Here is a 15,372-nt window from a genome sequence, read left to right on the forward strand (position 1 = left end):
CCCAGTCTGGCTTTCAGGTTGGTGTCCAGAGCCTGGGCAGTGGGTGGTGCCAGATGTCACAGCAGGAGTGATGGGCCCTGAGCCATGGCTGCCTGAGGAAAACCCTCTCCTTTCTCCAGTCCCAAATCTTTGCCAGCCCCTCCTTTCTGGGCTACATAGGGACAGTGAGACACGCATTTGTACGGCTGGAGTGTTTATTGGCCAGAGGTGGGGCAGGGTGGGCTGAGCAGCAGTGTGGGCGGCAGCAGGCAGTGGCCTTCAGGCAGGCCTCCCAGGGCCACAGCACCTGCTCACTGGACCAGCTTGAAGGACTCTCCGGTCATCATGGCCACAAACTCTGGGAGCAGAAGCACAGGTCAGCCAGCAGCCTGGCCCGGGCACCCGGCTCCCAGGCCCATCCCTCACTCACCCTCATAGTCAATGGTCCCATCCCCGTCCTTGTCCGCCTCCTTCATCATCTGCTCAGCCTCTGCCTCATTGAGGGGCTCACCTGCGTTCATGAGCACGTACCTGCAGGGCCCCCACACTGAGTGGCAGCCCACAGGGTTCTGGCCCTCACCCACCCCCTGTCCAGCTCCAGGCCCTACTTGAGCGTGTTCCAGTCGATGTAGCCCTTGCCCTCCTTGTCGAAGACACGGAATGCTGCCCTCAGCTCGCCCTCCTGGTTCTGGGCCTTCTCCCAGTAAATCCCCATCAGGGCCAGGAAGCTGTCACAGTTGAAGAATCCTTTGTCTGCAGGGAGCAAGCAGCAGGCCGGGCAGCGTGAGGGCGAGCCGGTGCAGCCCTCCCTGCTCGTACCCACGGGCGGCCCCCCACCCAGGCCTGCCCCTGCCCGGCCTCACTGTCTCTGTCCACGTCCTTGGCCATGGAGGCCAGCTCACTCTTGGTGGGGTTGATGTCCAGCAGGCTCATGAGGCGCCCCAGCTCTCCGGTCTTCACCTCCCCGTTGCCCTCCTCGTCAAACATCTCAAAGACCCCCTTGTACTCCTTGATCTGCTCAGCTGTCAGGCGCTCTGTCTGCAAGGACACCGGCCTGCACCAGGGCCTCCTCTGCCCCTCAGTCCGAGGCAGGTGGAGGTCCCAGCACACATGGCACCCTGCCCTGTCCCTCCACCTGGCAACCCTGCAGGGCGTGGGGTTAAAGAAGGAGTCCCCCTCCCCCGCAGCCCAGGGTGCTTCCAAACAAGGTGGCACTGGGGAGGGTCGCCAGCAGTGAGCAGGACTCCGTCAGGCGGCCTCAGGGGAAGGACCCGAGAGCCAGAGGCCAGGTGTGAGACACCAAGGCTCAGGCCAGCCATGTGGTGGAGTGTCAGGTGGACCCAGTCTCTGGGGCTGGTGAAGGGTGCCGTGGGGGGATCATGACCCAGGTCAGGGTGAAGGACCCCAGCCTGTTGTGGTGTTTCTGTCAGTAGTCTAGCCCCTGGCCTCCCCTGCCTCCACTGTCATGGCAGCTTTCAAAAGGGCGCCCCTGTCCCCGGGCCACCAGAGCGACAGTCGCATCAGCAGCCAGCAGGGCTCAGCACCCCCTCCTCCCTCTCCCTCCAGCCTTGCTGAACTGCTCCCTCGATTCCCAGAGAGGCACTCACACCCTCGGGTGCCTGTGCTTGGAAGCCCCGTCCCGTCCTCTCTCCTCCCGGACACGGCTCCCAGCTCCCGCTCCATCACCGAGCCAGCCCACCAGGGACCCCGCCGGGTGCCGGGAGCTGCCTTACCATGTCTGCGGCCGGCTGGAAGAACACTGCAGTGGCACCAGAGACGAGGGGCAGAAGTGTCAGCTGCGTTTTAGCTGGGCCCAGCTGCCTGGGGTCCCCAGAGTCCAGATTCCAAGATCCTTGTATGGCCAGGAGGTCCTGCGGCCCTATTTTGGGACAGGCTCGGCCCTTCCCCACCTGGCCCCTTTCTGGCCCTCCTTGGCCTGAACACCCCCTCACCCTGAAGCTCCCTCCCGGACCCTAGGTCCCAGCTAAGGCCCCTGCCCCAGCCTCAGTGTCTGGAGCCAAAGCCCAGATAGACACCACGGGCTGAGGACCAAGGGCAGGAAAGGGGCTGACGGGTGGCCGGGGAGGCCCAGAGTATACACGTGTTTGCCCGTTGCTGTTTCCTCTTCACTGTGTCAACCTCCTCGAATCTCCTTTCCCACATTGGCTACCCTTCCACCGTTCTGCCACGGGACCCTCACACAGCCTGTCCTCCCGTGTGAGTGTTCCTTCTGAATGCCCACCCTGGCCCCGTGACACCCCCAATTCCTGTGGGCCCAGTGCTTGTAGGCGGTCTCTAGAAACAGGCCGAGGGAACAAGTGCATCTCCTGGCCTGGCCGCCCTATGCAGAAGGGGCTGCTAGTCTGCACTCGGGGGCTGGCAGTGGGGGGGGGCAGACAGCTGGACACGGGGTGGGGGTGAGAGGGGGTGAGGCGGGCAGGACCAGGGGCCAGACTGGCTACCAGGGGCCAGACCAGGTTTCCCCTGAGCAGCCAGGGGCTATTCTGGGGTTTCTCAGAGAAACCTGACCCTCCCTTCCACTCAGAAGAGCAGAGCTGGCTCCCAAGGGAGCCTCGCGGCCAGGCCGCTCCGTGACCGGCTGACAGATGAGCACACACAGCTCCACAGGCGCGCTCAGCCCTCAGACACACACACCGACCCTCACCTCCCCCGAGGGCCTCCTGGCTCCCACCCTGGCGTGGAGCACAAGACCCACCCGCCCGGCCACAGGGCTTGGAGGCTCGCGTGTTGAGGGGACGCCTTCCATCCCTGCCTCCAGCTGCCCCCAGGGACAGTCACAGAGGGGTGCCCCACCTAACACCCTCACACCTGTGCGCGGCTCCCCAGAGTCACGCAGACACACACCTGCCCCAGTCCACGACTGCCTGGTGATCTGAGCCAGTGAAGGGAGCCGTGCCCCCACCAGCTCAGCTCTGGGCCTGCCAGTGACTGAACCCTCCCAGACTCTCCCCACAGAGGCCCAGGCCAGCTGCTGAGGCCGCAGGATTTGTGCTGACCAACAGGATGGCTGCAGCAGGCACAAGGCCGGAGGGCCCAGGGGCCAGGGTGGAAGGGGACGCTGGCTCCAGGTCTGCGGGGTGGTCCACGGCCTTTGCCCTGGCTGCTCTCTGTGCCTGGTTTCAGGCTTTGTGTCCCGCTCCCTTTGCTTGAAAACCTCAAACTAGAACAGGAGTTGGAAACATTTCAATAAACTGGTCCCATCTACAAGCCCAGAGCACCCCATGTAAGGCAGGAAGCCAGCGGGCAACTGCGGCGAGGCAGGGTGGGGGCCTGAGGAGAAAGCGGGCAGGAGAGCTGACCTCATGCGTCCAGCTGGACTGCAGGGCCCGGACTCCGGCGCAGGCACTAGTCTAATGTCCACACGAAGGATTTGTTCTCATAATTTATTGATTACAGTGGTGAAATCAACATGAAATATTACTCAGGGGGAACTGACATTTACTGAACATCTGTTACATACCACAGTCGTCTTTTTTAATTTGTGGTTAAAAAAAAAAACCGCATATAAAATTGACAATCCTAACCACTTGTGAGTGTACACTCAGGAGCATGGAGCACAGTCACACTGTTGTACAACCATCCGTCTCCGAAACTTTCCATCTTCCCAAACCTAAACTCCCCATTAAACGCCCACCCCCCAGCCCCTGGTGCCCACCATCGACTCTTCCCCCGTGGATCCCATTCCTGCCTAGAAGGGGACTTATACAGGTTTTGTCCTTGTGGACTGGCTTAGGTCACTGAACATGATGTCCCCAAGATCCCTCTATGCTCTAGCAGGTGTCGGAACTTCCTCCTATTTTTTTGGGGGGGGGCAGAGGGAGCAGGAGAGAAAGCATCTTAAGCAGGCTCCCTGCCCAGTGCAGAGCCCTACATAAGGCTCGATCTCACAACCCTGAGATCGTGACCTGAGCTGAAATCAAGAGTCAGATGCCTAACTGACAGAGCCCCCCAGGTGCCCAAGCACTCCTCCTTTTTAAGGTAGAATAAATATGCCCCTGGGCGGGACGACCACAGTTTGTTTATCTGCTTGCTTGTCCGTGGGAAGTCAGGTCACTGTCACTTCTTTGTTACCGCGATTAATGCTGCACTGAATGTAGTCTGCATGAAGGTTTTAGATGTGATTAACATTCATTTATTCCTTAAAAATATTTTATTATATATTTGACACAGAGAGAGCACAAGCAGGAGGAGTGGCAGGCAAGGGAGAAGAAGAAGCAGGCTCCCCAAGGAGCAGGGAGCCCAATGCAGGTCTTGATTCCAGGACCCCAGGATCATGACCTGGGCTAAAGGCAGCCACTTAACCGACTGAGCCACCCAAGCGCCCCTGATGTGATTAACATTTAAATCAGTAGACTTTGCATTTAGCAAATGACTCTCACAGTGTGGGTGGGCCTCACCCAATCAGTTGAAGACCTCGAGAGAAAAAGAGTAAGCTCCCCAGAGGAGGAGGGAATTCGGCTTCAGAGGGCCACTGGGATCGAACTGGAACATCAGCTCCTCCCCGCGTCTCAGCCCTCTCAACTCACCAGCCCCACAATCACCACAAAGGGAGCCAATGCCTTAAAATAAATCAACCTCTTTCCCTCACTCTCTCTCTCCCTCTCACTCCCGTTGGCCCGTTTTCCTGGAGATTCTGACTGACACAGAGGCCACTAAAGGCGCTACACTCCAAGAACCTGGGCATCCATGTCTGGGCCCCCGGGACCACCCTCCCAACTGCAGGGCACCTGGAACTTCCTGTGGCCAGTCTGGAAGGAGGCGTGGGCCCCCACAGAGAGCAGCTGAACTCACAGAGTGGAAACACAGGCCAGGGTGTAGTGAAAGGCTGCATGGGCAACAAAGCGATCCCAGCCCCTCCCTACCAGCAAGGGCCTCCCCAGGGACTCCTCCCTGGAAGAGAGTGGAAACCCATAGACACTGGCACTGGGAGTCCCCAGTGAGACGCCAGCACATGGCCTCCACCCTTCCGGGCAGCCTCAGGTGCAGACCCAGCTCACCTGCCACTGTGGCCCCAGGTAGAACTTCTGAAGGGGTAATTTCACGCGGCCTGAGTCCCATGGCTGGCCTGAGGCTTCGGGCAGCACAGCTGGCCTTCCCTCTGCCTAATCCTGCCCCCCACCCTGTCTCTGGGGTTGACCCCTTGCACACAGCTTGTACCCAAACTCCATCTCGGGGTCAGCTTCCATAGGACCCAACGTACAACTGAAAGGAGTATTAGAGATGGATTCCTCACCGGCCGGCTGCAACAGGGCACCACTGGGGATAGGCACACACTCCTTCTTGGGGGTTCACCTGCTGCAGTGGTCACCATCCTGGACTGGGCAGGAGGAGGACCAGAGACCAGGCGGCAGCTCCAGCACCTGACCTGCTGGCAGGACCCTGCTAGGGAAAGCTGCAACCTTGCCATCAGGGGGCTGTCCCCCTCAGTTCTAAGACCCAGACCCGTCTAAACTTTCTGCACCCGCAGGGTTTGCTCACCTCTCCCTGGGAAGAGCCGCACCCCCAACCTCAGCGGAAATAGACTTCTGAGGCCTCCTCACCCCACCCCACCCCCGGACAACACTGTCCCCGTCAGGACCTCCACCTCCTTCCTAGCCACTAGGCCTGACAACCAGGGGTAAGTGGCAGCATTACCCAGCTGGGCGTGACAGCTCAAGGACAGCGAAGGTTGAACTGGTTGAACGGACCGATGGGCTGAGCTGGCAGGAGCTGGGGGAGCACAGGTAGCCCCAGCGGCTCCTTTGAGGGGAGCCGTGGGAGGTGGGAGACTCAACCCATACCAGTGGTTCGCATGGCTGCCCCTCTTCCGGCAGCTTCCGCCTGAGACGTCCTAAACCAGTGCAGGGCAGGCCACACTCTGAGACCCGCACTCTGTGTGGTGCCCACAGCGGCCTCCTCGCCCACCAGCAACGGCGCTGCACCCGCGACACGGTCAGGGTCCCAGTGTGCTGAGCCCCGCTCCTTTGTCCGCAGTGTCACCTGCTCAGCCCCAGGAATACCCCCTTCCCACCCTCAACATCTTACCTCCTACAATCCCAAGAAAAATTCCATGTCCTAGTCGTGAGTCTTTGTTTCAGGGTCTGCTCGAGCCCAGCCTGGACAAGGGGTAAAGCAAACCCCAGCTCTAGACTAGCGACCGTAGCAGATGGGATGGCGCGCAGGTGTGAGGTCCCCGCAGAGCTCAGGGACGGCCAGAGCTATGGATGGAGATCGAAGTCTGTGCAAGACTTTAAGTCAACCACTAAAGTACCAGAAATGGGTTGTATAACTTCCATATCTGTGGAGGAATGAAAGAATAAAGAAAATGTAATGAACCCAACAGAACACCAGAAAGAAGACAGAAGCCTAAGAAAAGCAGCAAGTAATGTCATCAAAGTAAACCCAGCGGCCTGACAGCGCTCTCAGGGGCCAACGCTGGGACAACGGGAGCCAGAGCCACCCAGGCATCCCGATAAGCAATTCATATCCAGAATATGTAAAGAATTCCTACAGCTCACAACAAAATAACCCAATTCAGAAGTGAGCGAAGGACTTGAATATTTTACCAAAAAAGATACACACGTGGCAAAGAAACACATGAAAAGATGCTCAACATCACAGATCGTTGGGAAAATGCAAGTCAAAAGCGCAATCATCTATCATTTCACACCCGTTATGGCCACAATCAAATAAACAGAAAACAAGTGTCAGGGCAGATGTGGAGAAATCGGGCCCCGCGCACAGCTGGTGGGAGTGTGGCCGCTATGCCTGCCGTGGAAACAGCCGGAGAAATCCTCCAGAAAGTAGGCACGGAACGGCCACATGACCCAGCAGTTGCAATTCCAAGTCTGTACCTAAAAGAACCGAAGAGCGGAGTCCCGACCAGACACCGCGCAGCCGCGCTCGTGGGGCGTCACCACAACACGTAAAAGGTAGAAACAACGCAAAGGCACAGCAGCGGGCAGGTGGGGAGACAAAACGTTGTGTACGAATATGCCGTGTATATGGCAGGCGCCAGCTTGACCGGACTGAGGCTCCCTAAACATTACTTCTGCACGTGTCTGTGAGAGCGTCCTTGCAAGAGATGAGCCTCTGATTCCAGAAACTGAGTAAGGAAGAGCATCCTCACTGAGGCAGGCATTGTCTAATCTGCTGATGGCCCAGGTACAACGGAAAAGGGCAGAGGAAGAATGAGTTTATGAGTTTACTCTTCGCCTGAGTGGAATGTCTATCTTCTCCGGCCATCAGAAATCTGTGCTCCTGGGGCGCCTAAAGCCTCTGCCTTCAGCTCAGGTCATGATCCCAGGGTCCTGGGATCGAGCCCTGCAACAGACTCTCTGCTCAGTGGGGAAACCTGCATCCCCCTCTCTCTCTGCCTGCCTCTCTGCCTACTGTGATCTCTGTCTGTCAAATAAATAAAATCTTAAAGAAAAAAAAATCTGTGCTCCTGCCCCTCTGGGCTTCAGACTCCGACTGAACCACCCCACCAGTCGTCCGGTTCTCCAGCCTGCGCAGCGCAGCCTGTGGGACATCTTGGCGTCCACAGCGCCATGGGTCAATTCCTATAGTCAATCTCCTCGTCTCTACACACTTCGCGCACATGTATGTACGTATGTTCCGTTTCCCTGGAGAGCCCTGATACAACATACAAGGGAATTGTTACTAGTCAGCCTCAGAAAGGAGGAAATCCTGACACCTGCTACTTAAGGGGGACACTGGAGGGCAGCAGTGAGGTAAGCCCACCTCACAAGAACAAATACGAAGAAAACGCACAGGCGCGCCTGGGAGCACAGTCGGCTAAGTGTCCGCCTCCTGGTTTCGCTGGGGTCATGATCGGGGCTCCGTGCTTAGCAGGGAGTCTGCTTAGGATTCCCTCTTCCTTTCCCCTGCTCCTCTCCCCCCGCCCCAAATAAACAAATAAATCTTTAAAAAGAAAGAAAGAAAAGAAAAGAGAAAAAACATACAAATGGTCAACAGATACAGGAAAAAATGCTCAGTATCATTAATCATCAGGAAAATGCAGATCAAAACCACAATGAGATTAGTAGCTCACCTGTCAGAATGGCTGGAATCAAAACCACTAGAAATAACAAGTGCTGGTGAGGACATGGGAAAAGGGGAACCCGGTCTGCACTGTTGGTGGGAACGCAAACTTGTGCAGCCACTGTGGAAAACGGTGTGGAGGATGCTCAAGAGATTGAAAATAGAAGGACCCAGGGGCGCCTGGGTGGCTCAGTGGGTTAAAGCCTCTGCCTTCAGCTCAGGTCATGGTCCTGGGGTCCTGGGATGGAGCCCCACATCTGCTGAGCAGAGAGCCCGCTTCCTCCTCTCTCTCTGCCTACTTGTGATCTCTGTCAAATAAATTAATAAAATCTTTAAAAAAAAAAAATAGAAGGACCCTATGATCCAGTATTTCCACTACTGTGTATTTATCCAAAGGAAAGAAAACACTAATTTAAAAGGATATATGCACTCCTAGGGGCGCCTGGGAGTCTCAGTCAGTTAAATGTCTGCCTTCAGGGACAGCTGAGTGGCTCAGTGGGTTAAGGCCCCTGCCTTCCGCTCAGGTCATGATCTCAGGGTCCTGGGATCGAGCCTCGCATTGGGCTCTCTGCTCAGGGGGGAGCCTGCTTCCTCCTCTCTCTCTGCCTGCCTACTTGTGATCTCTGTCTCAAATAAACAAATAAAATCTTTTAAAGAATAACAAAATATGGGGTGCCTCGGTGGCTCAGTGGGTTAAAGCCTCTGCCTTCGGCCCAGGTCATGATCCCAGGGTCCTGGGATCAAGCCCCACATCGGGCTGTCTGCTCCGCAGGGAGCCTGCTTCATCTTCTCTCTCTCTCTGCCTGCCTCTCTGCCTACTTGTGATCTCTGTCAAATAAATAAAATCTTAAAAAAAAAAAAAGAATAACAAAATAGAGTTTATTTTGACTCTTAACTCTAGGGAAGAAACGGTGGCTGGAGGGGCACAGGGTAACTGGGGGAGGGGCATTAAGGAGGCACATGATGGAATGAGCATGGGGTGCTGTATGCAGCTGATGAATCACTGAATTCTACTTCTGAAACTAAAGTACTCTATATGTTAATTAAATTGAATTAAATTGAATAATTCAATATGTTAATGAATGTTAATTAAATTGAATTTAAATAAAAAATTTTTCTTTTTTTAATTTTATTTTTAAATTTTTTTTAAAATATTGTATTTATATTTGAGAGAGAGAGAGAGAGCGACCGCACGAGGAGAGAAGCAGAGGGAGAGGGACAAGCTGACTCTGTGCTGAGCCGGGAGCCCCATGTGGGCCTGATCCCAAGACCCCGAGATCAAGACCTCAGCCGAAATCAAGAATGGGACACTTAGGGACGCCTGGGTGGCTCAGATGGTTAAGTCTGCCTTCCGCTCCCGTCATGAACCCAGGGTTCTGGGATTGAGCCCCACATCGGGCTCCCCACTCTGCATAGAGCCTGCTTCGCCCTCTCCCTCCGCTGCTCCCCCTGCTTGTGCTGTTTGTGAAATAAATAAAATCTTTCAAAAAAAAAAAAAAAAAAAAAAGAATGGGACACTTAATCGACTGAGCCAACCCAGGCGCCCCTTTTAAAAAAAGTTAAGTTTAGGGGCGCCTGGGTGGCTCAGTGGGTTAAGCCGCTGCCTTCGGCTCAGGTCATGATCTCAGGGGTCCTGGGCTCGGCAGGGAGCCTGCTTCCTCCTCTCTCTCTGCCTGCCTCTCTACCTGCTTGTGATCTCTCTCTGTCAAATAAATAAATAAAATCTTTAAAAAAAAAAAAAAGTTGGGACGCCTGGGTGGCTCAGTTGGTTAAGCAGCTGCCTTCGGCTCAGGTCATGATCCCAGCGTCCTGGGATCGAGTCCCACATAGGGCTCCTTGCTCATCAGGGAGCCTGCTTCTCCCTCTGCCTCTGCCTGCCATTCTGTCTGCCTGTGCTTGCTCTCTCTCCCTCTCTCTCTCTGACAAATAAATAAATAAAATCTTTAAAAAAGAAAAGTTAAGTTTATTTTTAGAAAGAAATCCAAATATATCAATAACCAAAAGAATGCATTGAAAACAATCACCACATAAAGTAGCAAACTGTCCGACTGAGAAAAAAAAAAAGTAACAGATCCCACCTGCTCTTTGTTAACAGGACCCAACCTTCAAGGCAGGGCTGTAGGAAGGCGGGCTGCAGGGGTGAAGGGATGCAGGGGTGCAGGCCTGGAGGGCGCAGCTCCGCCCCGGGGGGCGTGGCCCGGGCTGCAAGCCTCTCCTCACCCGCGCTCTGCTCCAGCGATGGGTGTGCGCGCGCAGCCCCAGAACGTCGTTCTCCCCCAGCACGCCCGACCTCAATATCGATCAGTTATCGATTCACACAGAAGAGCAACACCAATCTGACAATCTGACTGCCTTCGCCGACCACCGAGATTCCGATTAATTTCGAAATCCAGACGCGAGGACACAGCGGAAGTGGTTCCAGGGGCTCGTTTCTCCTGGGGAGGGGGCGAGGGAGGGGCTGCGGGTAACCCGCCCCGAACCCGCACCGGGGCGCCTCGAGCGGAGCATAGGCTGTCTCGGAACAAGCCGCGGCCCCCGGGCTCTTCCTGGGGAGTGCCAGACCCCCGGCGAACGGCGCGGGCCGTGTCCGGGAGGGGACTGCTCCCCCCCGCCCCCCGGCCCCCGCCTAGCTCGAGGCCTGGGCCTGGGTACCGGCCCGCTTGGGGCCCTCCTCTCGGCCTCGGCCCCGCCCCCGGTCCCGTCACTCAGCACGGGCCCCGCCCCGATCCGTCGCTCAGCAAGGCCCCGCTCCCGATCTCACGTCACTCAACAAGGCCCAGCCCCGCAGCACAGGCCCCGCCCCCGGTCCCGTCACTCAGCACGGGCCCGCCCCCGCGCGGGCCGGCCCTCCGCTCCTGCCCGGAAGCGGCGCGCCCGGCGGCCTCTCCGCACGCCGGCACTAGGCGGCGCTGGTGGGCCGCGTGGAGCCAGCCGGGTCCCCGTCGTCCGCCCGCTGCGTTTGGGGTCTGGGGTCGGCGGTCCAGGGCTTGGGACTGGGCAGGGGTCGCCGCCTGTGCCCCTGGCCCGTGCGCCCTCCGATTCTTGTCTCGTAACCCTGCCCTGGAAACCTCCTTTTCGGTCCCACTTTTGTCAGAGAAGCAGAGACCCGCATCTCCCTTTCGCTCCGGCGGCGGCGGGGAGTGGGGCAGGGCGCCAACTGCGCAAGAGTGGAGCCGCTGCGGGCCTTGGGCTGGCCTCTGACCTGAAGGTCGAGGCCCGCAGAGAAGGCCCCCGGCCCCCGGATGGCCCTGGGCACCAGGGGGACCTCGGCTCCTGGACTTGGCGTCCGGGGACACTGCCAGGTGACTGGGTGACCGTGCCGGCCCCCAGGGGCTCGCAGCTGGGCCTGTGCCCGGCTCCTCCGAAGGGCTCTGAGGCCCTTCTCTCCTTCGGTCTCGCTTGCACTTGACCACACCGAAGACATTCTGTCCGGAGCCTCAACAAGAGCCTGGGGCCTGGGGCTTCCGGGGGCTCCGTCGGTGAAGCTCCGGTCAAGATCCCGGGTCCGGGGGTCCAGTCCCGCGTGGGGCTCCCTGCTCGGCGCGGAGTCTGATTCTGCCTCTGCCCCTCTTCCTTGCTTGTGATCGCTCTCAAAGAAATAAGTAAAATCCTTAAAAGGAAAAAAAGAGAGAGGCGCGCCTCAGACCTTTGCAGTGGGGTTCCAGCTGGCCCAGCAGCAAGACTGGGGGAGAGGCCTGCAGGTCCAGCCCACACAGAGGGCAAACTGAGGCTCAGGGTGAACCCCCTTGCAGAGAGGGATGGCCCACCCTACCTCTCCGCTCAGCCCAGCCTAAAGCAGCCCCCAGAGCCTGTGGCGCAGGGCCAGGGCCAGGCAGCAGGGGTGGGGCACCCAGGATCAGGGCCTTAGCCCTGCTCCAGTCAGGGCTGACCCAAAGCTCCTCACCCTGCCCGCTCTTCAGTGACTTCCTCCTCATAGTCTGTCTCAGCCCTCTGGGCCCCAGAGTGCCCACCCAAGGTCTGGGCCCCATGGCCACGGGGGGCTGCTAAGGGGCAATGGGGCGGGAAAACAGGCCCTTAGAAGTTTGATCCAGTGGGCTGAGCCATCCCCTCCCCCACCCAGAGTGCCCCAGAGCAGTTCCCCGCATGAGCTTTGGGAGTATAGCGCAGCCCAGCTGGTCCCAGACAGGCGTCACAGCGAGAGCTCCAGGGTCCCGGGCACCAGGCAGCCGACCCACGTGCCTAGCCACACCTGCTGGTTTCCAAAACACCCTGTGCCTGCAGGCCCAGCCCTCCTCAGGAGAGGAAGCCCCAGGGCCTATGGGTGCTCCTGGCTCCTCCCAGCACCCCTACTGTTTGGGGTCCCAGCCCACCCTTTCCTCCTCCACCTCCTCAGGCACCACGTCCTCCAGCCTCTGAGACCACTGCCCTCGCAGACAACCCTTGTCCTGGCAGATGCCCCCCCCCGCCCCCCCCGCCCGCCTCCGATTGCCCTTCCCAGGCATACCTTGCATCACCTCCCAGGTGGCAGGTGGGCTGGGCCTCAGGGACAGTATTCTTTACAAACAGCCCTTGGCCCCAGGGGTCCTCTCCAGAGGTGTGGCAGGCTGCACCTTCGGGTAGCATCCAGGCTGACCAGCACCTGCAGGACTGAGACCTGGGGAGGGTGGGAGACCAGGGCGCTGCAGGGGCCCTGCAGAAAGGCCGTCGCAGTCCCACAGCCCTCACCTGCCTGGCCGGAGTGTAAAATGCCTGCCTGACGCAGAGCAGGACCTAGTGGCCAAGAGCAAGTGGGGGCAGAAGAGTGTGGGGGCCCGGTGCCCCCCTGTAGTTCCCACAGATACCCCTATAGCTCCCTGAGCACCCACCTTCCCTTCAGGAGACAGTCTGGGGGTTCTGGCTGTTGGGGCAGCCCTTGGACCCTAGTTAGGGGTCCACATCAGGGCTCCCAAGGCAGTCCCATTGTCCTGATGGGGCGGCCTCACACAGGGGCAGGAGAGCAGCTGGTCTGAGAGAGGACAGGCTGGGGCAGGCAGGAGGGGTCAGGTCAGCTCCCCCTGGTGGATGAACGGTGGGGCCCACGGGGATTAGGTGCAGAGGGCCCTCCGGGAGCAAGACCCCCACCACCCCCACCACCTGTGCTTCGGGCAGCTCATTCATTCAGGGGCTGCTCGGCGTTCGGCCCTGGGGAAGGAGGGGTCTCTGCTCCCCAGACAGCCCAAACCACAAGAACCAGTAAATAAGAACGGGTCATCGAGAACTGGAAGAGACCGGGGCGGGGGGGCGGGGTGCTGCCCTGGGGACTTACTGAAGAGGAGGCAAGGTGACAGGAAGAGGTGACCTTCCCGTTCTTCTGAAGAGCCCCCAAACCTGGTCCTCAAGGCCTCCATGAAGCTGGCTTCCGGCTTGGTCCTTTCCCTGTCCTGCCTCCTGGCTGTGTTCATACATGTCTCTCTTCCACGCCAGCTCTGGGACCCTGTAGCTCCTGAGTCCATTCCTGGGACACCCCCCACCCATGCTGATCCCCACTTCCCTGGCCACACCACCCTTTTGTCTGCAAAGTCCCTTCCCTCTCTCTGGGGTTCTCTTCCTTCTCACCTCTCTCCCTCTGGGGGCGAGGGGACATTAGCAGCTCAGGGACATCCTTGGCTACACACTCTCCCCCACGCCCACAGCCCTTCATGTTCACTATACAACCACTTCTCTCCCCAACATCTATAAGCATCTCAGACTAGAAAGATCCAAACCACAGCACACTCTTCCCCTGTGCCACCAGACCACCCCCTCCAGCTGCCCCTCTCCACCCTCCAGCTCACCACCTGGCTGCTCAGACAGGCACTTTCTGTCACCCCTACTCCTTCCATGCCCTCATTCCTGACCCACCACAGCCTCCTCATTCCAGAATACGTGGCCCTGTCCAGCCTGTCCAGCCCACTGTGCTACCCTCCACACAGCTCACCCCGCCCTGAGGCAGCCAGAGGGGGCCTTGACCTTGCTCTGGCCCCCCAGGGGCTCCCATCGCCATAACAGGACTTGTCCTCCTCACTGCCACAGGCCCTAAGGGAGCTGACCACTTCCAAATGTCAGAAAGTCTAAGACACCACCCATAGCCTTCTCCTGAGTTCATCTTTTTTTAGGAAATAGCTGATAAATGCCAATGGCTTTTTATTTTCAGTGAAAGAAACGTAGTTCCTCAAATTCCTATGGAATTGCAAGGGACTCAAAATAGCCAAAACAATCTTGAAAAAGAACAGAGCTGAGAGTCAGAGGCTCACACTTCCCGATTCAAAACTTATACAAGGGGTGCCTGGGTGGCTCGGTCAGTAGAGCATGCGGACTCTTGATCTTGGAGTCACAAGTTTGAGCCCCACATCCGGTGAAGAGATTACTTAACAATAAAAATAAATTTTTTTTTTAAAAGTCTATGAAGTGGGCGCCTGGGTGGCTCAGTGGGTTAAGCCGCTGCCTTCGGCTCAGGTCATGATCTCAGGGTCCTGGGATCGAGCCCCGCGTCGGGCTCTCTGCTCGGCATGGAGCCTGCTTCCTCCTCTCTCTCTGCCTGCCTCTCTGCCTGCTTGTGATCTCTGTCTGTCAAATAAATAAATAAAATCTTTAAAAAAAATAAAAATAAATAAAATAAAAAAGTCTATGAAGTTACAGTGATTGAAACAATGTGATATTCATAAGAACAGTCACATAGACCTGTGAAGTACAACGGGAGCAGAGAAAGGAACCCTCAGTGCGGCCAACTGATTTCCAACAAGAGTGCCAAGACCATTCAATGGGGAGAGGATGTTTTTTTTCAACCAATGGTGCTGGGAACACTGGATGTCAACAAGCAAAAGAATGAAGTTGGACCCCTACCTCACACCACATATGAAAATTAACTCCAAATGGATCAGAGACCTCAGTGTAAGAGTTAAAGCTGTAAAACTCTTAAGAGAAAACACAGGAGTAATCTTCATGGACTTAGATTTGGCAATGGTTTCTTAGATATTACATTGAAAACACAATAACCAAGAAACAAAAAAGGAAAAAGAGATACAGTAGAGTTTATCAAAATTAAAAATTGTTGTGCATCGAATGACACTCTCAGCAGAGTGAAAAAACAGCTAATGGAACCAGAGGAAAAATATCGGCAAATCACATATCTGATAAAGGTCTAGTGTCCAGAATAGATAAAGAGATCTTACAACTCAACAACAACAACAAAAAACAAGTTCAGAGAAAGGCAAGGATCTGGAATACATAGTCCTCCAAAGAAGATATGCACATGCCCAATGAGCACAGAAAGAGAGGGTCAGCACCGCCAGTCACTAGGAAAGTGCAAATCAAACCACAAGGAGATACCACTTCACACTCACTAGGATGGCTAGAATCGAGAGGCAGTCA

At 56.9% G+C, this 15,372-nt stretch overlaps 2 protein-coding genes across 2 annotated transcripts; both read right to left on the bottom strand.

The window, feature by feature from the left end:
• Window positions 1–182: 182 nt before the first annotated feature.
• CALML6 (calmodulin like 6) lies at window positions 183–4,169 on the bottom strand. The gene is made up of 5 exons (XM_047724380.1): window positions 1,713–4,169; window positions 843–1,017; window positions 588–732; window positions 410–510; window positions 183–337 (listed from the first exon to the last, which is right to left on the bottom strand). The coding sequence occupies exons 1-5, from the start codon at window positions 1,713–1,715 to the stop codon at window positions 291–293; spliced, it is 471 nt and encodes a 156-aa protein (XP_047580336.1). The 5' UTR covers window positions 1,716–4,169; the 3' UTR covers window positions 183–290.
• A 6,684-nt stretch (window positions 4,170–10,853) lies between these two features.
• Window positions 10,854–13,030, bottom strand: LOC125097031 (uncharacterized). Its single transcript, XM_047724377.1, has 3 exons — window positions 12,849–13,030; window positions 12,488–12,622; window positions 10,854–11,609 (listed from the first exon to the last, which is right to left on the bottom strand). Exons 2-3 carry the CDS (start codon window positions 12,604–12,606, stop codon window positions 10,922–10,924), a joined length of 807 nt encoding a protein of 268 aa, XP_047580333.1. The 5' UTR covers window positions 12,607–12,622; window positions 12,849–13,030; the 3' UTR covers window positions 10,854–10,921.
• Between the last annotated feature and the right edge of the window lie 2,342 nt (window positions 13,031–15,372).

The sequence above is a fragment of the Lutra lutra genome, chromosome 4 (genome assembly GCF_902655055.1).
Source record: "Lutra lutra chromosome 4, mLutLut1.2, whole genome shotgun sequence".
Lineage (NCBI taxonomy): Eukaryota > Metazoa > Chordata > Mammalia > Carnivora > Mustelidae > Lutra > Lutra lutra.